This window comes from Echinococcus granulosus, assembly GCF_000524195.1.
Source record: "Echinococcus granulosus chromosome Unknown EG_S00031, whole genome shotgun sequence".
Taxonomy (NCBI): Eukaryota; Metazoa; Platyhelminthes; class Cestoda; order Cyclophyllidea; family Taeniidae; genus Echinococcus; species Echinococcus granulosus.
This window is the reverse complement of record NW_020170411.1, coordinates 678314-698867: the sequence shown is the minus strand read 5'-3', so window position 1 is coordinate 698867 and position 20554 is coordinate 678314. Positions and strand designations below refer to the sequence as shown.

General features: G+C 42.7%; 2 protein-coding genes across 2 annotated transcripts; one reads left to right on the top strand and one right to left on the bottom strand. All coding sequences in view use genetic code 11, as the record gives it.

Annotated features, from left to right (window-relative positions):
- Nucleotides 1-285: 285 nt before the first annotated feature.
- EGR_04795 (Cysteine protease ATG4B) lies at nt 286-3951 on the bottom strand (the record flags this gene model as incomplete). The annotated part of the gene is made up of 10 exons (XM_024494044.1): nt 286-308; nt 673-1144; nt 1890-2130; nt 2314-2458; nt 2837-2916; nt 3198-3273; nt 3349-3447; nt 3550-3723; nt 3802-3900; nt 3933-3951. 10 exons carry the CDS (start codon nt 3949-3951, stop codon nt 286-288), a joined length of 1428 nt encoding a protein of 475 aa, XP_024351609.1.
- Nucleotides 3952-8378: 4427 nt separating this feature from the next.
- On the top strand, nt 8379-20280 carry EGR_04794 (Knirps-related protein; the record flags this gene model as incomplete). The annotated part of the gene is made up of 12 exons (XM_024494043.1): nt 8379-8801; nt 9413-9632; nt 10581-10687; nt 10897-11038; nt 13419-13995; nt 14080-14515; nt 14857-14934; nt 15400-15535; nt 17011-17140; nt 18743-18888; nt 19798-19881; nt 20063-20280. 12 exons carry the CDS (start codon nt 8379-8381, stop codon nt 20278-20280), a joined length of 2697 nt encoding a protein of 898 aa, XP_024351608.1.
- Between the last annotated feature and the right edge of the window lie 274 nt (nt 20281-20554).

The following is a 20554-nucleotide window of genomic DNA, read 5'->3' as shown; positions in this document are numbered from 1 at the left end:
CGGTTTCCCCGAAAGCTGGGTTCGACATCCGCGGAGCCTCATTAAGATTTGCTGTATTCAATCAAAATCCACGATTGTAACTAATGGAGAAGTTTATTGATGCATTCCAAGTAATTAGTCACGTTGCTAATGAGGGCAGTGGTAAAATATGGGACACTGATTTACACATGCGCGTAATTTGCATTCGTAAGCACTCCCTAAATGTACGGGTATGTTGAAGTAGAACAAAGGCAGTCGAACAATTCTGCTAACGCAAATTTGCCATGTTGAGGAATGCGCACCAGGCTACACCAGCTCGAAGTCTCCATCTGGAATGAAGGAAGAAGAATCACCATGTAATTTTTAATAACTGGATAGTTCGAACAGAGGCGATCCCGACGATTGAGGAACTGGGTATATCCTGTTAGGGTTTCATGCAATTAAAGTGTAAAATGAAGTAAGCGCAATGGCAGTATGGATATGGAAGTAGAGTGGGAGGTTCGGATTTTCGCGTGAAATTTTTTGACCTGACGGGTGTCTTTACCGGCCTGCAAGTTGAATTGTGCTATAAATATTATTACCTCGTCCAGACATAGATATACTTCCCATAGAGTATAATTTTTGGGACTAGTATTTTAACATTTAACATCATTGAATGGATCGCACTCCCATGCATCAATGACAGTAGCTCACCCGCTTTACATTTGGAAGTCAGAGGAGTGGGCGAGGCAGGGATCGCGGGGCCAGAGGAGGCGAAAAGCTCGCCCCACTCCTCAGGAGTGCGGAGAGAGGTAAAGGAAGGCGGGGGAATGTTTCGAGGGCGAGTCTCGTGAACTTCAAAGAGGGATGACGAGAGTTTATCGGCGAGGAGGTGAGCACAGAGGTCGTCAAAGTCAGCTTCGGTGCGGCAAACGAAGGCCACGGCTAGGGAGGGGTCGAGACGCCGCAATGGAATGCGGAGGGGAGTGGTGCAGTGGAAGGAGCCGTCCAGCGAGGCAGCCTCCTCGCTAACCCCCGGCGCCGGCTCGCCCAGAATCGCCGCCGCTTGTGTGGTGTGGGGGTCGAGGCAGAGCACCTCGTCGTCCCCCACACTCCCGATCAACCAGAGAGCGTGGTTTGGTCTCCCACCTATCACACCCACGCACTGGCGCAGCTTGAACAGGCCCTTCCACCAACAGCAAAATGCATACAACGCTAGCCCGCATTTTAAAGTGGCATCATAATGAAACTACTATTGGTGATATGAGCAATCATAGGAGCATGAATTCGGCCTATTATAAAGTCGCTTCATACTCGAGTTTTTGTGACTCCCACAATGATATTCCCGCTTTAACCCTCAACCTCTTCGGTATCATTTAAAAAATTACATACAATCATGTCCAATGCACACCATCGGGTGAGAGCCGGGGTTTGAAGTGAAAGATAATATGCAATGCCATCGCAATGAGGAATAAATTTTACAGTAATATTAGCAGAGTGGAGTCATTTTAACGACAAATAGACCCTACTACGAAAAAGAGCTTTTTATAAATATACAAAAGGGCTAAACAGTATCTGTTAAACCTAATAGACTATGGAGAATGGTGAGGTGTCTAACACACAGCTAAATGAGCACAATCTTCGATGCTTCAGCAATGTAAGCCATCTAAAATCGTTTAGAGATTTTACGTTTGAGCACAATCAGGTGGGAAACACTTCAACACACGGAAAACTAAAAATTACTAGCAAAGCACCTTAGGCGGTCACGCGCAATATTTATTTAGTAAGTCAGAGGTGGTCCCAAAACAGTTTAAAACTAGTAATAGCCTCACAGGAGACTTCCGTGGACCATAGTATGTATAGCAATCTACTTTGTTACTCTTCTCTATGTTTTCCGTTTAATAAACTCTAGAAACGGGAGGAAAACTCACTTGAAGCGCAGGTGCGTAGCGCATATTGAACTCGTGGAGGCCGAGTCTAAGAGGAAGAACGAGGAACAAGGGGTGCCACGTGGAAGAAGCGGCGGTTGTAGTAGTGAGTACGGAGAAGACCTCCGAGGTAGGAGAGGAGTCGTCTCCGGAGGGAAAAGACATGTTATAGACCGGGGGGAGGATTATTGCCACACTCTCATCATCCACCTCCACGGTTATCGGACTGCTCACAATAACTGGTCTTAAAGGACAGAGGAAGAATTGTGATGGGGCACTACTTCGACCGCCGCGGGTAAATACTACTACTATAGCGATCAAGGGGACTCTATTACCCGGTATAGTAAAATGAGAATTCTGTGTTGCATGTGAAATTAAAAAAGTATCGATTGTCATCAGAAGAAAATTTTGAGGTAAGTTTACTGACCTGTCGCTATTTTTTCGCTCTGCAGAGAGGTGAAGGGAATCGTGGGAGATGGGAGAAGGTGGTGAGGTGTCCTTATTGCAAGTTGACTCATCGATCGCTGCGATTTTAGAATTCCGAGCCGAGGCGCTTCGACGACAGAGACTTTCTGACAAGAAACAAAGCACGTACACAGTAAGCGAAAAGCACCAAATGACCCAATTACAATAGAGTAAGATGAACCTTCGAAGGTAAGTGTACCGTACATTTGATAAAATAGGTCGTTTATAAATCAAAAACTGGAGTTGGCAGAAATAAATCCAATGTGCACTTCTACTTGAACCAAAGAAATTGAAGAGCAAGGATTTTATTTGCTGAAGGAGTTGCTTTTTATTAGGAATAAATTAATCTTATCGCGAGCTTTACAAGATGACGTTATCCATCCTTCGGTTTCTGTAAGAGGCAAATTCAAGGCGACAGTGTAGCCTGCAAATATACAACATTAGCTCAATATGGAATAGAAATCATATTAAAATCTCAAGCTTACTTATTTCCTGCATTACAATTCCATCTTCCGTTGTAACATGAACAACAAGGTTTGTCCACCGATCACTGGCAGAGAGCTTCCTGGAAAACAGAAGTACAATTACATCAATCAACCACTATTTTACTTGTAAACCCAGTATTACCAAATCTTCATTAAAATTTTGTTCGTGAATTTTTCGGATCATGAATTTATCTTAGATCACATTAATCAAGATCCCGAAACATTAGATAGTTGAATTCATCTCTAAATAAAGAAGGAAATTAAGTAACGGCTTCAGTTCATGACAGGGTATAAGCGGAATGGTGGGTGGTATGATTTTCTTATGGTTATAGGCCATTAATGCCTAAAGTAGTGAACCTACTTAAGAATTTGGGCAACAGTATTGGGTCCTAACCAGCTGCTGACGGTCTTATTGTCATCTGATGCAGCTTTGGAAGCTAAAATGAGAACAATTTCCAGCAGAAGTGATGCAAAAAGAGTGTTTATACGCAGAAACGACTTTGATCACTAACCTATTTTGTGAATAGAATAAGGTGCGGTCGGCTTATCTTCGAACATCTTCAAGATCCGCAAGTACGATCGATCCAGGCGATCGGGATTCCACCTCCACTCTGAATGGTAAAAAAGAAGAAAATTTCCACTAACATACACGGGCCCAGTTGGTGGAAGCATGGCCAATTAAGGAAGGTAAATCAAAATCAGGAATCACTGACCTCGACCTAAGTGGAGGTGCACCAGCGCCTGACCAATCAGCATTTGGCCGCACCGATGCATGCAGCCCCAACCAGTGTCCGTAGTGGGGCCCTTTTCACCCCCAATCGGCGCGAAACCTCGTCGGTATGTGAACCACAATCTCGAACGAATATCGTTAGCTATCTCCTCTTGGTCTAAACAATGAATCGAAACAAATAAGCATGATGCATTAGGTGGAATCAGTCCGCAAAATAACGTGTGCATCGACCTACCATTTAAAGCGCTATGTTCTTCGCCCAAAATCCAGACTGGTTTGTCTATGCTTGGAAGATAAGGATGATCTGTATCAGTGTTTGCAAACACGGCTAGAGCTAGAAATAAATGCCCCGATGATGAATCTTACATCCCCAATAGGCATCCATTGGAATAATTGCTCAAAATAAGGTAACTTCTCCTGTAATTTCAACAACTACAAAGTTAGACCTGTATTTCGATAATTCCTACCAGTAAAAACCTAAAATTAAGATAGCCCAGTTACGCTCTTACAGAACAAAAAATCGGATATAAAAGCACTACTTACTGTGTTAAGTTGAAATATGCTTATGCAGAATTACACTGTGCGGGTAGAAAAATCCACAATATAGTCCCTACTCCTCGATTTATGGCTACGACAAGGAGAGACAATCAAATGAGTGTTAAATTAATTAAATAGTGAAAATGCTTTACAGAGGGATTTAAATCAGTAAAATATCGCATAAGTGCTAGCTCCTAAAAAATTCACATATTAATAACTATAGAAAGCTCGTAAGATTATAAACAAAGGTCAAGTGCCGGTACTAAGGAATAAGCTCCTACAAAACCACAATAAAATTAACAAGCACATAAAAATTAGGTGGAAACCAGGTCAGTCATAAAATACAAATGACTAACTCCAAAAAACCTGTTACAAAAGAAAACTTCGACACATTCTTCCCACTTTTCAAACGCTTTTGCCTGATATTTCTCACAAACAAGGACAAAACACATAAATGACAAAGTAAATGCCCTCAGTTAGGAAGTAAAAGGCCCTACAAGGTCCTAACATTGAAATTACGCTAGAACAGCACAACCACAGCTAACCACACCAAAAGCCAAAGCGCATAGCAGTAGACAGAGTTAAAGAGGCGTCAGGGATACAGCGCATTAAAACAAAAAAGTCGAAACTTTGGCGATTAAAATTTTTGGAATTTCACTTTTTTTAAACCTTAAAATTGTGCAGTCGAACATCTTACAAGCTTATTAATGCAAAAAATGAAGAATGCACTGCATACTGTGTGATTTCCTAGGTGCAATTTTTACGACAGTGAAACCAGACTAAACTCAACAATGGTCGATTGGATCAATCGCATTCATCCACTATTTAATTGATTTGGTCTTAATTTGGCCTTGTAATCTTGAATGCAACTGCTGTTGATAGTCAACTCGGAGTCTTCTCGAAGTCGTAAAATGTATTAAGCCGAAGCAGTGTAAAACGGCAGATTTTGTTTTAATCGCTGTTTTGCTAGAGAGACCACTTCTGTTTTCCACTACCGTACCTTTAGCTGATAGGCTGGTCCTCCAGCATTCCGGTAGTTCAGCCCTACTCTATGTGGAATATGTATTCAGCCGATTATTGTCTTCTTTTACCTTCAGAGAAGTCTTTGGGCGTCACATCGATTGTCACTGGAAACAAATCCGAGCTTCATGGTAGGGAGGAGGATATGCACATGCCACTGATGGGGAGATGAGTGACAACCCTCGTCAGAAGTTCTACCTTGTGCAGCTGCACCAGTCTCGTGTCCCCAGGAAAGCTGGCTGTGAACTATCTAAAAAAAGTTCTTTACGGAGCTGTCCAAAATTCCTGTATGACGATTTTAAATGTGTGAACACACAATACTTCCTCCACTTCTCCACTAGCTGAATAGAATAGCGATAGCAATGGCTGAGCAATGGTGAATTAAGCACAAATTAGCAAGAAGGAACAGATGCGAAATATTATTCCTACAAGGCTGTGCTAAGTCCCTTCCTTTGGTTTTTGATTCTGCTTTTGTGCTATGGAGACGCGTGATGGCTGACACAAACTTCCTTTTCAGAATCCATTTGCCATGCAAGACGAGACTTGAAATCCAGCGGAAATGCCAAGAGGGTATCAGTGACGCTGCATGGAAATTCGGTGGCTGGCGCGGTTGGCTAATTGGTGCTTTTCTTACAGCCCTGACTGCGTTGTAATGGCTGATGCGAGAGATTGAATAAAGGGAGTGCGAGGCAATGCACTTAAAATGGGAGGGGCTATGTAACATGTTGATTGCTTTTTAACCCTTGATTTTTGTAAAGGCGCTACTTTGTGTCACTGCTATTGTACCTCCATCAGTTAGGCTGGCCCTCGGGCCATACCATCAGCCCCAAACCAAACTGTACGTAGGCGGCACATATCTAACCCGAGTGTCATGTCTTCTTTCGTCTTTAGGGAACCCTCGAGGCGCTACAGTAATGCAATGTGCTGTAAGACAGCGCATTTTAATTTCCAGTCCGATCAAAATAAAGTCCAGGTTACCTAGTCTTCCCTGCTTCATGCCATTAAGAAGGGTGCTGGTTGAACATTTTGCTGGGAATTGCATTTACAGTGCATAGCGTTGGTGACCGTAGCGATGCTCCTCTTCTTCTTAATGTCATTCATTAAATCTTAAACACTGAAAATTTGTTGTGATTGCACCAAGTTGCCTCGGATTACATCAAAACGCCTCTATTCTTTTCTGAGGTAGTTTTAAACCACATCGGTGCGGAAGATCTCTTATTGACGAACGAAAGGGCTGTGATGTAAAAGGAATGGGCGCTAAACTGAAATTCAAACCGGTGAGAGTGAAAAATTCTAGTAGATAAGTGCATGCTAAAATAGGTGTCTAATTGCAACGAAATTACATTTAAATGGTGGTTTTGGTAATAGATCACGCAGGCTCCGGCGAATGACTTGTCATTTGGGCCATTTTAGCAGCTACATAACCTGTCCATGTATCATATCTTCATTCGTCTTCAGGAAAGTTCCGAGGTACTACAATCATTCATGAATGCAGAAGACCTCCGTACTATTATAAGTGTCTCTTTGCGCCTTTGTGACTACTATGATTTAATAGTTTTTAACTATGTAGGTTTTCATTTCCCTTAAATCACATTTACTCAGGACGGAATGACCGTTTGTTCATGCCTATGGTAGCCTAGTCCATATTCCTGTGGCCTGTTGCAACTTCAGGATAGACTGAAGGAGATACATTAGTGGCAGCGACTATTGAAACCGAAGCAGTCAAATAAATATCCTAATTTTTTGGCTGGCTGCAAGACCTTAAACCTCACATAAGAAAGGCCATTGTCGTCGATGGTTGAGTCTGCGGAATTTCACAACCGTAATGTTTTTGGAGCCACTTTTACTTATGGCAATCAGCCTTACTGAAGGTTTAAAAATGCCCCCAGAGGCTTGGCTTGGAGCTCTTACATAAAGATTTGTGAACTGTATACGTAAATTACGGCTACTTTACGCCTCTACCGGCCAAATGACATGTAAGTAGATTGCTGAGCAGCACTAAAACGAGTGACTGAATTGTCATTGATACGAAATTAGTGACTTAGAAGTTGGCAAAGAGAAATAAGAAGAGACTATCACTTTAAGTCGGCTCTTAATTGGTGACTCAGCTTCAAGGTAAGTGGTCCTACTAGTGGCAATTGATCTATGAAATCTGCACTATGTGGACACTCGACCAAACTTGAACAGTGTGAAGCTAGTAGGTCCCTTGTCCCTAATGCAATCCACAATGGGGACAAAACACTGGGTAAAATAGGAGTAAAGAGATGAAAAACCAGAAGATCAATGGTCTTTCCATCTATACGAGAACTTAGAGGCCACTAGTCCTGGCTCATGAGTGGATTTTGGAGCGCCGACCCCATCGCGATCGCCAAGGCAGAAAAATGAAGGATGGGATTATTTGGAGCAACTCCTAGAATTAGTAGAAAAACGCAAAATAGTTTTGTATTTATTTAATCATGAATTTAATTGTGCATGTTTTGTTACCATTGTAGGTAGACATTCATTTTGGCGGTACAGCCCTCACCCATGCTCACAGCCTTATTACCATTGCTAATGTTATTAGTTAATCTTTCATATTAGCGCTGTTTATTCTAACTTCGAAGAAGGCTTGAAGCGCTATGGTGATGACGGCTTAGTCATTTGTATTCATATCCACATTGCCTGAATAATTTAAATATATTGGTTTGATAAGTTACTTAACTATGCGGGCATTTCAATCTCAGTAGTGGGAACGTTTACCCTGCAGCATGGCTTTAGATTTATGCTGAGAGCCTTTTAGCTCTTCTGCTAGTTAGTAACATATGTTCTTTGATGTTACTTCGGCTTGCTACGACTTCGGAAGGAGCCAGGGCTCTACTGATCCGTAAATAATGTGCATTAATGTAACAAGTAGGTATTTCAGTTGTCACCCCATTAACCTAATCTTAGTTTGTAAACCCCAAAATTTTTTCAACGAAAGGGTGAATTTGCCAAAAGTGCATGGGAACGGCCGAATTGAGATTAACTTTCAGCTGCGAATATTATTTTTGCAAACACAGATATTTTGCTCGAATTTCTCGATTTTGCTAAAAATTCAAAAATTACGCATTATTCCGGCTGGTATATTCCTTCTCGTCAAGCTTTTTAAGTACCGCTTTAAAAGCCCAGTGAATTTTTGTTTTTATTACCTATTCTATGCATGAAATGTCACCCAGCGCATTTCAACCTCTGTTATTTGTGGTTTACTCGTGGTCCACTGGATGCGTGGTAGCTATTATGATTGATGAAGTTGAGGAAGTCAGGATTCCCCCTTATCAGTCCTTTGAAACTCTTTCTCTTGCCAAAGGTCAGCGTGAAGATGGCCATCTGAGTCAAGGTCACGTTATGTACTTTGGGTCAGATCTTGCTGATTCAGTCCCCTTAGCAGCATCGAAAAGGACTGAAAGAATACCTCGTGATTCTAAATTATTGAAGTTTCATGGATTTCTGTCGTCTAATCCATCCTGGGTTTCCACCGATGCATCGGAGTCTGGTGCAGTTAACCCATCAAAAATCACTGAACCTCTGCAATCGGCTTCTGCTTTCTTTACTGATGAAATGACTCCAGAGTTTGCATTTACTCAATATCAGCGACGGTCGGAAGACCAAGCTTGTCAGGTCTGTGGACAGCCGTCTGTTGGGTTTCACCACCGCGCCTATGTTTGTGAAGCATGCAAGGCAAGATTGCGAATTTTTACATAAATAACCACCGTTTTCCCCAAGTTCTCTCTTTTATTGTGGGAATCTGGGCTTCGTGGTATTTTTGTGAAATAATTAGTTCTTCTTTTTAAGCTGGATTTTGCTATGTGGCTGTAATCAATCATTTGGCTCTCCTGTCACTACCCAAGTTTTGATTGATTCACTCTAATCCTCTTGGTGACGACCATCCTGCTACTCATTGTGAAAACAACAATTCAAATAAAGCCAAATTGATATGCGCTTTTGTGATTCTCTAAGCAATGGTTAGATGTATCTATGCCTCAGAATTTTTGTATCTTCAATTTGCGCAGGTCAAGGTTTTGTTTCATTCTTGGGTTTCGTTGTCTATAAGCCCCCTTCCGTCTTTAGTGGATTCCTAAAGGCTAAAGTTCAGGTGGTATGGCCTTTGAACATTGTGCTTCAACCGTGCAGCATTCTTCTGTATATGGTGATATTTATAGGTATACCTTTTGAGCAGCCCGCTTGTGATCTCGCTGTGCCATCAATTTGTGTTGCTATTGACCCCCATTGACCGAATTCACTATTAAGCGCATTATTTCACTCCATTTTAGAAGTTTTTCACTCGCCACCTGACTAATAGGATTAAGAAGGAAAAGTCGACCTTCGGGGAAGGCGATTCTGCTAAGTCGTCCACTCAGGGAGGCGAAACTCACCCAGATTTGAATGTCGTCTGTCCAATGGGTGGCAATTGCAAAATCGAGGGGCCCGGCCGGGGCAAGTGTCCACACTGTCGCTTTCGAAAATGTCTCGATCTCGGCATGAGTCTCACGCGTAGGTCGACTTATTTCCCTTAGCCCTTACTACTGGAGAGCTTCCTTTCCCCCTTTCCCCCCTCCTCCGCCAGGAAAGATTTCATATAGGTTCATTGTACGGAATTTTGCCTACGTTTTGGCGCTTAATCCTAGTTGGCCCTATATACATGTGAATGCATGCTATGCTACAGCAATTTTAACAGGATATGTAAGGATTTTTTCCTTAATATTTTTCGGGCTTGTGGGTAGGTACTTTTTGTTTGTTCTGAATAAAACCTCCAAATTTGTATTTGTCCTCCTATGCAAAGTTGTCTCGGTTTTATATCAGTCTGCCTACCCAAACGTTAAGCAAAAGTCCACTTAGAAACGCTTAGAAGCATTTTCCCTGAAAAGAATGCCTTGCCACTGGGATGTTTTAATTGTTGATAATTTATTTGTTTCAATTATCGTATTTGTGGGGCTCAATTTAAAAGGCTAACAAAGTGGTGGTTTTGTCTTTTATAAAGTTGTAACGGTTGTGTTAGCCTAGGCGTACACTCTAACTGACTTCAATTTTAGACATTTTGCCATTGTTCATAAAGTATTCTGTTTCCAATGTCAGTGGTAGGCTTTTTTATGGAGTTGAGACTAGTCCTTGCGCTTATACACCCGCTGATCCACATGTTGGAATTAAGGTCAACGATGCCTGTCTTTGATCTCATTTCCAGCTGCAACAATGTTTGTGTGGCTACCTATTAAACGACCATCTTAAAAATACATACGTATGCGGTTAGTGGATTGTTATTTATCTACTCTACCGATACCTGGATCAAAACGGCAACGTAATAAACTTAAAGGCAAGAAGAATTTCGGTTCTACGGGTCTGTCGTAAAGTTGTTTTAGATTTATAGTTGGCTGAAGTACCCAACCCAACCTATGATACACTAAAACAGTTGTTCAGTGGTATGCCTCAAAATGTCTATTTTAGCCCCGGGCGGAGAGATCGGTTGTGACGTGTCCAAGATTCCGTGTCGAGTATGCGGTGGGCCGTCCTCTGGTTTCCACTTTGGTGCCCTGACCTGCGAAGGCTGCAAGGTAAGCCGAATCCATGTCTTTTTTACCAAATCACTGATGTTTGGATGTGGTTGTGAACTTTTCGTGTGTAGACGTGCACATTTAATGACGTCTGTGATCTGTTTGGAATCAATCCCTTTTATAGGGAGATTTCATTGGTTTAGGTGCGGAAGTAATTGTCAAAGATGATAGCTCATTGTTTTCTGGATTGTATTTTTTTGTTGTCATAGGGTTTTTTCCGACGAACGGTTCATTCGAACAGCATCCCGCAGTGCCTGGGCAACCAGACTTGTCGCATCACACCCTCTAACCGCAACATGTGCAAAAGTTGTCGTTTCAAAAAGTGCCTCGAGGTGGGAATGTCTCAGAAACGTGAGTTCGCGTCCTCACATTTTACATGACCTTCTAAATCGATCGTTAGTGTACCTTTTTTGAAGAATAAGTCATTGAAATGCAAACGTGCGGTAGCGCCTCAAACGCGCATCATCAGCGCTGGGTGCCGTTTAGCCCTCGCGTTCACAGCGCTTTGCCATCATTGCGCGTTACGCCTTTTGTTCTTCCTTTCTGTTGCAAATCACCTGCATTCGCTACCATGTCAACGGTGGTGTATCAAATTAAACAGATAAATATTTACCTTTAAAGCGTCTGTTTAGCATTAATGCTGGTAGTTATACCAGACATCGAGGTGGTGGTGTGTTGTGTTCACGTCGATCCAGTTTTCTGACAAGGGGACGCCTCGACTCTTCCCTACAGCTTCCGTCTCTTTGATGTGGTTGACAGTTTTGCATCCTTAGGCAGCATTACAGGGGATTTATGGGAAGGCGCATTACTTTTGTTCCTAAGTTGACTCTCAGTCACCGCATCCACCTCTGGGATCGTTTGTATGATGCTTTTTAAGCGCTGGTAAAGTGAGGCTTTCTATGGAATGGATTCATTGGTTTTTCAGTCTGGAAGATGAATTGTGATCCGCAATAACTTTCACATTTTACGTGCGTAGTCCTTAAAATGGAATCGTTAAAAAAAACCTCGGTATTGCATTGAAGGCCTTGTTTGAGACAGCACCTAATTTATCGACACTTCGAGGTCCATTGAATGGAATTGTGGAGGCAGACGTGTGGGAAACTGCATTCATTTATGTACAATTGCCGAACGCACAGTTGGTTCTCAAGATCATGGTGGGTGATTTGGATTATTTTTTATTAAACTGAAAGCAGTCAGATCTTTCTTGAGGAAGATTCAGGTAATGTAGACGTTGTTTCAGGGTGTTACTAACTTGCGTTTGACTGGGAAGTGAGCGGGTGAATGATGGGGTACATACATGGTTGACAAAGGTTTCCTTTTGTTCTCATTTTTTTGGAATGTGTACCTTAGTGATTGTGCACTTTCAACCGTTGTCAAGGTGTATCGCCGCGTCGAGAGCCTGCGCTTTGTGTACATAACTTGCTGTGTGTGTCAACACATTAATTTATATTTCTTGCTCTCTTCCAGAGGGCGATATTGTTCTGCTGCTTCTACTTTTGTGCACATCATCAACACAGTCGTACAAAAGCAAATAAACTACTGGCTCCTCCTTTGGCTTGAAAAGAAGCATTGGCCTTACCTCCTTTGCCTATGGCGGCGCTTCTTTCATCTCATGTGAGATTTTGTTGACGTCCATGGTAAACAGACTACACAAATGAGTTCAAATAGTATTACTATCGTTTTATCCAGTGGGTGGCGTACTTGTGCCTGGTTTTTTTTCAAACGCAAAATGGGAAATTAAGACCACAATTGAAAATAAGGTAAACGTCAACAAGCGTTTTATTATCCTATTACTGCCTATCTCCCATCTAGTCAACCATATTCACACCAAATTTCAGATGCAATATTTCAATTACCAACTATGGAAGCACTGAATTGCTTCATATTGAGTATCGTGGGGGAGCTAATTTATCATCCTCTGCGCATCGCCGTGTTCGGCATTCAAGGTGAACGCGAATTCATTGTTTGACGACGTTCATTTCATGGAGGGATTGCTTCCATGAGATCTTTAATATCACTTATTCATTATTCGCATGAATGAAATCATCAGAAGACTTGTAGTGTGGCCTACAGTAAATAAAGTTATCTACTTTATTATGGCAATACCTGGAAAGATGGAAAAACACTTCACATCCGACCTTAACCCGCATTTTGACGACTCCGTAGCTCCAGTTTGTTGAAATTCGCGCGTTACCCAAGCAAGTCTGCATTCCCTAGGAGCTACCTGCTGTTATCAACAAGGGTTTTGTCAGGCCAAGCACTTTTTCTACGTAGCAGACAAAATAAAACGAACTAAGGCATGCCTTTTTGCTGGAGTTTGTGAATCCATTTATTCTTTTGATTTCTCGCATGCCACCTCAGTTCTGATGGAGAAAAATTCTTGGCGTACAACAAACAAAACAGGAATTCATTGGCTAAATCCTTAACTTTTATAGTTATAAGCTCGCCATCCCCAAAAAACGACCGCCAAACTTCACTGGTTTGTTTATACTGCCCAAGGTGGTATATTTCACATACCCACAAACCCTCCGAAGGACCTTCTTTTAAAATTAAACTCGTTATTGTTATTTGAGTTTTGTTGGCTCTGCTTCAAACTTTTTCATCTTACCTAACTCGTCGAGAACTTCCCTCTCCCCTTACCTCATAGATGGGTGAATGTCAACGGATTCCATGACGATTAAATATTTACAGTTGAATTGTAAACCCACCAGCCTTATATTTTGTCTTAAAGGAAGTCGCGTCGGTCGACAGCCTAATGCCATAAAGTACTACTGCGTGCGAGAGATCTCCCGGCGAGAGCAAAATGGTGGACTTCCGTCCCCGGATGATTCATCAGCATCAAAGGGTCCATCGACTCACACCAACCATGTTGACGACTCCGTGCCACTCTCTCCGGGGCAGCGTCAGACCGCGCTTCTGCAAACAGCTGCTGGTGCTCCCAAGCGATCTCTCAACACTTTTGAGACGGTTGATGCGACGGTGGTACCTATGCCCACCGCCATTGCCTCAGTAGTGGGGGCGGTCCCATTGACAGCCGACTTGGGTAACGCTACTGACAGCGAGGGAACCAGGAGTCGAGCGTCCACTCTCAGCGCTTCCTCTGGTGTCTCGTCTTCCAGCGCAGCCTTTCAGAACCCTCTGGATGCTCAACAGACTTCGCCCATCATTTCATCTATCTCCTCTCTTAAGAGACCTAAGGTTGAGGATACTCAAGAACACGATGCTGGGACAGACATGGTGGACAGCAGTTTCTGCCAACAACTTGCTTCTGTAACTGTTGCAAGTTCACTCGCTAACCATTTCCTTTTGTGAGTCATCTAATCTTTACCAAAAACACGATCAACAAGTAACGCGCCGATCAGCTCGATCTAAAACCTTGCTTTCATTTATAGGAATCCCCAATTCGCTAGCGGAAGTTGTTCTTCTCAGCTCCATCACCCTCAACCCACTCCGACAGCGGAGTTTTTAAGTCAGTTGGCAAAGCACCATCCCACAATGGTGGCAGCAGCGGCAGCAAGTCTCCTTTGGGGCAGTCCGTCTAATGGGCCTGTGTTCAAGTCCGAACACACCCAAACAGCAGTGCCCTCTCCACCCCAACTCTCGTGCTGCTCTTCCTCCTCCTCCTCAAGGTTCCATCCCCACCAGTCACCTGCACCACCACCGACCCTTCCGACGGCTCTTCAACCTGTTGACATGGTGGTGCACTCGTGTCTCGGGCCTCCAGAGACAAAGGCTAAGCAACACAATAAAACGGAGAACCAGTCTTTCCATGATGATGTTGTTCGAGAGGGTTCTGAGGCCGCCTCATCTCTGGAGGAAAGCATTCGAGTCAGTCCTTTCTCTCCTTCGCAAATTATTTCGATACCGGCTTCGATGCAAAGTTGATTATAAGCGCATAATTTAAAACTACAATAGAGGGGCTTTTTTCTACCTTTCTCATTAGTGAATGTCGATTCCTACATAACCTAAACTTATTTGTGGTTTCGGTTCTTCTTCGCTCAGCACTACTCGCTTCGTCGAGGTTATATGGCCTAGACTACTTGTAGCTAGTGACCAATCGTATAATAGAATTATTTAGTAGCGATATGCTTAGGGGACATGTAGCGTCTCCCATCATGTAAGTGGAAATGGGGATTGTCTCCTATTGTTACGATTTTCTATCTTAACAGACGAACGTCTTTGTGACTCTTGCGGAATTTACTCAGGGAATCGAGCGAGCCACTGATTTTCTGCGATCTGAACGCATGGTAAGTTAATTCTCAGTCTCCATTTTGGGTGATAACATTCTAGAAAGGGTCAGTTTAAGTTCTTAAACCTCCAGTGTCTCATTTACGCACACTCAGTGAATGGGAGTCTCAGGTTAAATAGCAAATCATGCTCTACTTGTCTGTGTGTGGGTAGGCAGACGTTAGGTGCTTTTAGAGGTCAGACAACCCTTTTGATATCACATTGGCTTTGCTTTATTAATTGAAAGGAGCCTGTGAATGTTTAGTAGGGGCCAGAAGTGCCCTGTTTTAAAATGCAAGGTCACCGCCTTATTTAAGTCTTGCTATTGTTATAGTTTTGAGTGTGAAGTAATCCTTAGGCGTTAAAATCGTACAGCACACAACTTACAAATAAGATTATGCAAGTAATGCAAAGATGGATAATTGATTAGATGATCCAGCAGTTTACAATCACTCTAGATAGTGGCGGCTTGAGTTATTTTGCAGCGGTTAAAACGGATCAGGACTGATCCGCAGCCCAGATTCACCAACTTGGACACCATTGAACGTGTCTGGTCGCAGATGATGCGGCAGTTCGTTTCACACACTAGAATGGTCGTCGATTTCTCGAAGCTTATCGCGGGTGAGTCGTTAGTCCATTTATCAATCACGTGATTTTGTGTGTGCAAACGTGCCTGTGTGAAAATCCGACAAAGCGCTACCCCAAATTATATGCTTAATCGGTTGCTTATAAGTCCAGGCGTGTTCTATGCAGGTCTTCCGTTGGTCTGTCGTGGAACCACTGCCTAACTTGAACTTCCTGTGATTTCTTACCAAACCGTAGCACGCTCTCCTTCATGGAGATACCTAATTTTACCCGAGTAACACATCATGCCGGAATTTAATGGGACACTGGGAAGCACACAATTCATCATGTTTGGTAATAAATAACTTACCACATTTTCACATCTAAGTTTTATGCCCGTTATGAAATTTCCTCTCTGTATCTCTTGAGAGTTCGTTTTAACCAGTACGCTTGACCAGTCGAGTGGCGAGCAGTCTATTTACCGACCGAAACGTGCTGCGACCACCAGTTGCATGAATTTATTTCATTTTCCTTTTCAGAAGTACAGGCAATTCAATTTTCAGTCAAATTTGAGTAAATTCCTCTTTTCGCGCCTCCACCGAGCATATTGAAGTGGGTTGATTTGAAAATCGTCACTATCACCATTTAGCTTTACCTGCGTTTTTTAGTTAGAGTTGATATCTGGTGCATGTCACCCAGTCATACACGATGATGCACATACACACACCGTGAAATCCAATCTTTAGAGGGCTTGTGCCTGGTCGCTTTAACCCGTTTTTGTTTATTCTAACGAATTCAGCTATTTCGATTGCAATTCAAGCTGCGTTTTTCATAAACCCTCATGTACCACCCAAATTAGGCGACCGACTCTTTTTAGGCAGATTTGGCCATCATCTCATGTTAGGAGGTGTCTTCATCTCATTATGGTGGAATTTTGGCGTTTAGTTGCTTTTTTTAAGAGTAAATAACGTTGAGATAGCATACAATTCAATGGCCCTGTTGAGCTATCCGCAGCATGTTTAGTACACGTTTTATAATGGTTTACTCGATAGGGGCTTTTAAGCATACGAGCCTACTGTGTGCTGGAATTCCTTCAATTACGATAAAACGATTTTTAAAGTGGTAGAGTTGGGTTAAACAGCGTTTGGGATTGCTGCGTTACCCATTTCCATCTTTAAATTTGAAACGCAAGTAACTGTTCCAGACGCTTATATTCCCGCCTTATGTGGATTGTCTACATTTTATTGCGCTAATTAGCGCCTTCTTATTCACTCATTAAGTCGATTGCGCGCCCTAAATGATACCTTAGTGCCCGTACACTATCATCAAATCCTTTGCTCCAGTACTGTCCAACTGGCCAATAACGTCTCGTCGGTTGCGTAAACACGAAAAGCTACTCTCAAGGTCCCTTAAGGAGACTGTTCGGAAATACAGCCTGTGTAACCTTGAATCCTGGTTGTTGTTTTTGTGACCAAAGTTACTGGATGAAAACTAGATATACCCTGTACATTTTCTCTCCTCTCCTTTTGCAGGCTTCAATCGGCTGGGCATCAACGACAGAAGGCAGTTGATTCGCGCTGCCATGTATCCCATTATGCTGATAGAACTAAGCAGAGACTTTCAGAACAACAGCAGTCTCTCCTACAACTACTTTGATTTCCCGTACGTTCATAATCGTTCATGTCCTGCTTACTCATCGATGACGTGACTGCACCCCAATCCGAGCTTCCACCAACCGCCTTCCTCGCAGTCATGAACACTTGCCCCAAAGTCGTCACATGAGCGTCGACATATTTTTTGCCTCCTCGCTTTCCTCCTCCATTAGAGGCATGGTGCGTGTGTGCGCGTGTACGTCTGTCCAGTGCTATGTAACGCAGTTCGGGCGCTGCGTGCCTGAGTGTGTACGTACGGTGTGTCATCCACCTTGGCCGGATTATTGGACATCAGCCAAGACCATTCTTTGGTGATTCGCGTGCCAGTGTCACTGCTTCGCTCTCTCGCTCTCCCCGTAGGCCACTCACTGCACGCCGACTGCTGCGCAATGCCAGTCGGGCAGTGGGCGGCAAGCAACGAACACTGCAAACTGCTGCCTTGTCCTCTTCTTTTCCCAAAGGATCACCTTTAAATGAGTGGCCGTGCTTTGTTCCGGTTAAAAAACAGCGGATATATCCACGAAGACTTGGGTCATCAGGGTAAACCAAATTACGCCACGTGTCATATGGTTGAGGGCTATCCTATCATGACGGGAGAAATTGTCGTGGCAGAATGGGTGTAATACTTTCCTGCTAGTGAGAAGGGAAAAGGGCTAGAACAAAGGGACGGTGAATAAGAGCAACGCGGAGTGTAGACTAACAAGCAAGCGATGCAAATGTGCCAGGCATGTGGGCGTGCTATAAAATTTCATTTGGTAGGTTGGTCATCTCGTCTTCTTCTACGACCTTTGCCGTATCCCTGAATTCAACAAAAGGAAAGGAGTTAAAATTACCAGGCGATCCTTGTGTTGTTCTTCATCGGGCACCTTGTACCACTTTCTGCTACCACTGCCCTATTTTGATCCCTGTATTAAAATTACGGCATTGTCTACGACCCTTTTATCCTTCAATCAAAGTGCGCCTCCACAGGTCACTTTTTACTGCTCTAGTTAGCATTTTGATTCCCAAAATCGACGTTTGGCTTTGGGAAACGTTAAAAAAGTTATCCTTGCGTACCTATAAGGTTATCATGTGAAGAAGTGAAATTGTATGATATGCTAAAATCAGGTTGGTTGCTGCTACTTTTTCGAGTTGTGTGATTATTTAGGTGATGTGTTTTATGTCATCGAGTTCTGTGCAGCCTGTTGCTCTATTTGTCTCGTTGATCTTGCAATGAACACTGGAATGATCCCACATTGTCTCAATAAAGTGGGGAAAAAGTATTTCTAAGGACAACTTCCTTATCCCTCTGCTTTTATCTTGGCTTTGTTACATCAGTATTTTCCTTTTATTTGCTATATTTTTATGCAACCACATACGTTCATGCTCAGGCATATGGACGTAGTGGCTGCTCTCCAAATTGCACACCCTCCGTAATTACTCGTGGAGGAACATGCTTAAGTCGTTGTTGCTCACTTTCCCATCCTATATTGGTATTTTCTGTCTTTCCCCTCCTGAGGTCAATAATATATATTCATAACAAAACTAAAGTATTTCTTTTCTTACGGTTCCATTATCTACCCATATCTATGTTTGATTAACCAGGAGAATATGAATACCGGTTTCGTTTTAGGGAGCGTGAGAAAGAAATCATAATTCAGCGCTTTCCTCCCCTCGCAAAAATAATCTCCCACCTCGTCCAGTCGGGGAAGGTTCTTCGACGCTTGAAGTTGGACGACATAGAGAGCACCATTATATGTATACAGGAACTTTTAAGACGTAAGTTAGCCTCTCACTTAATCATTTACTCGCTTGTTAGAGTGAAATATTTAAGTGTAACAGTCCCCAACTGGGAACCGCTGTCATTCAACTCAACTTTTCTTGATACTGTGACACTACATTTTTCATATTCAAGGATTGATTAGATCCATGTGTACTTATGAGACTCGAAATCACCTATGATTGTCATCTGAACAGGTCCGTGAAACGAATCTGGCACATCAGTATTGACGCATTGAATCACTCACGTAGTTAGGTGCCCGGTGCACCGTGGTAAAAGCGTCACGTAGAAAAGCATTATCGAGGAATATGGTCGGTGTTTAGTTAAAAAGTCGTTATTTTTAAAGGAGCAGACAATTCAAGATGTTTGGCATAAAACGTAGAAAGTAATGAATTGGTTTTTTGAAGTAACTTCCGTGGCCGTTGATACCAGTTGTTGTACCATCGATTGAAGTGGGGGAAAGAGGTTGTCGTTACTAATACGATGAAATCCTGAAACTATGATGAGCATACCTTAATCATCCCAAAATACTTGCCAATAAGGTGTCTTTCTCGCTGTACAACTCATCTATTATTATTTCTATTCCTAGAGATTTTTTTCAAGCCAAACTAATAAGTAAACCTTTGTTGTCTGGGCACTCGGAGTGGTGCGTAAAATTTTACCAATTTTCTGATATCCAGGCCGAATAAGTTGTTATTATTTTTATGGCAGAATTTGATACTGGTCTAGTTTTGGATCTAAACAGTGATAAATTTTCATAAAGATGTCGGAGCGCTGTTTTCCAGACCCAAATTTACATGTGATTTACTCGAGTCTCAACTTTTGGTGAGCAAAACAACGACGACATTTGGCATCGTATGACTATTGGTAACACGTTTGCTTTGAGCAGCCATCTTCTCCTTTTTTAGACAAGAACGAGCTGGAAGATCCGGCCTCCTGCGAACACCTCTTCCTCCTATCCATGCAGGCCCTGGTGAACCATGAACATCAAAGTAAGTCGTACCAAAATGGTGCTTAATTTCATTGATATATGTATATACCTAGTCACCTTGGCTTGCAACCCTTGTGTGCCTGATTTACTTCGTTATGGTGGTCTCAATTAAAGTAGGACAAAAAAATAGCTGATCTTAGTTTTAACTTTTTCAGTAAGTAAAGGAATAATTGTCGTTTTAGAATCCAAGTCAGATGCAGCAAGCGAACGTTTGACAGCATTTACGCAACTCTTGCCGATATTGAATCAGTTGAACGTAGAACATCACGAAGTGTTGAGTCAAGTCCGCCTGCAGTTCCCCCACCTCGTTTTTCCCGAGCTCTATGTCGAGATGTTCGCCATCGGGGCCGATAAGCCACCTCACTTCTTTCGGAACGATTCCAACAGGAATGACTTGTGATTGCCTCCCTCTTCTCCTCTTCTTCCTACATCACTTCCCTCCCCTTCTCTATCACTTCCCTTGGTATTTTCTTAAAGTGTCTTCCCTCAATGCCCCTCTTGCTCCTGTTCTTATTCCTAACTAGTGCATTGTGCCATAGCACAAACAAGCGATACGTCTGTCCACCTAAGCGCCAATGTAACCGCGTAAAACACGCACTCACGCACACCTATTACAATAGTATTTTGCTTTATCTTCCACATTCTCAGGTTCAGATAATGTTATCTCCTTCTCG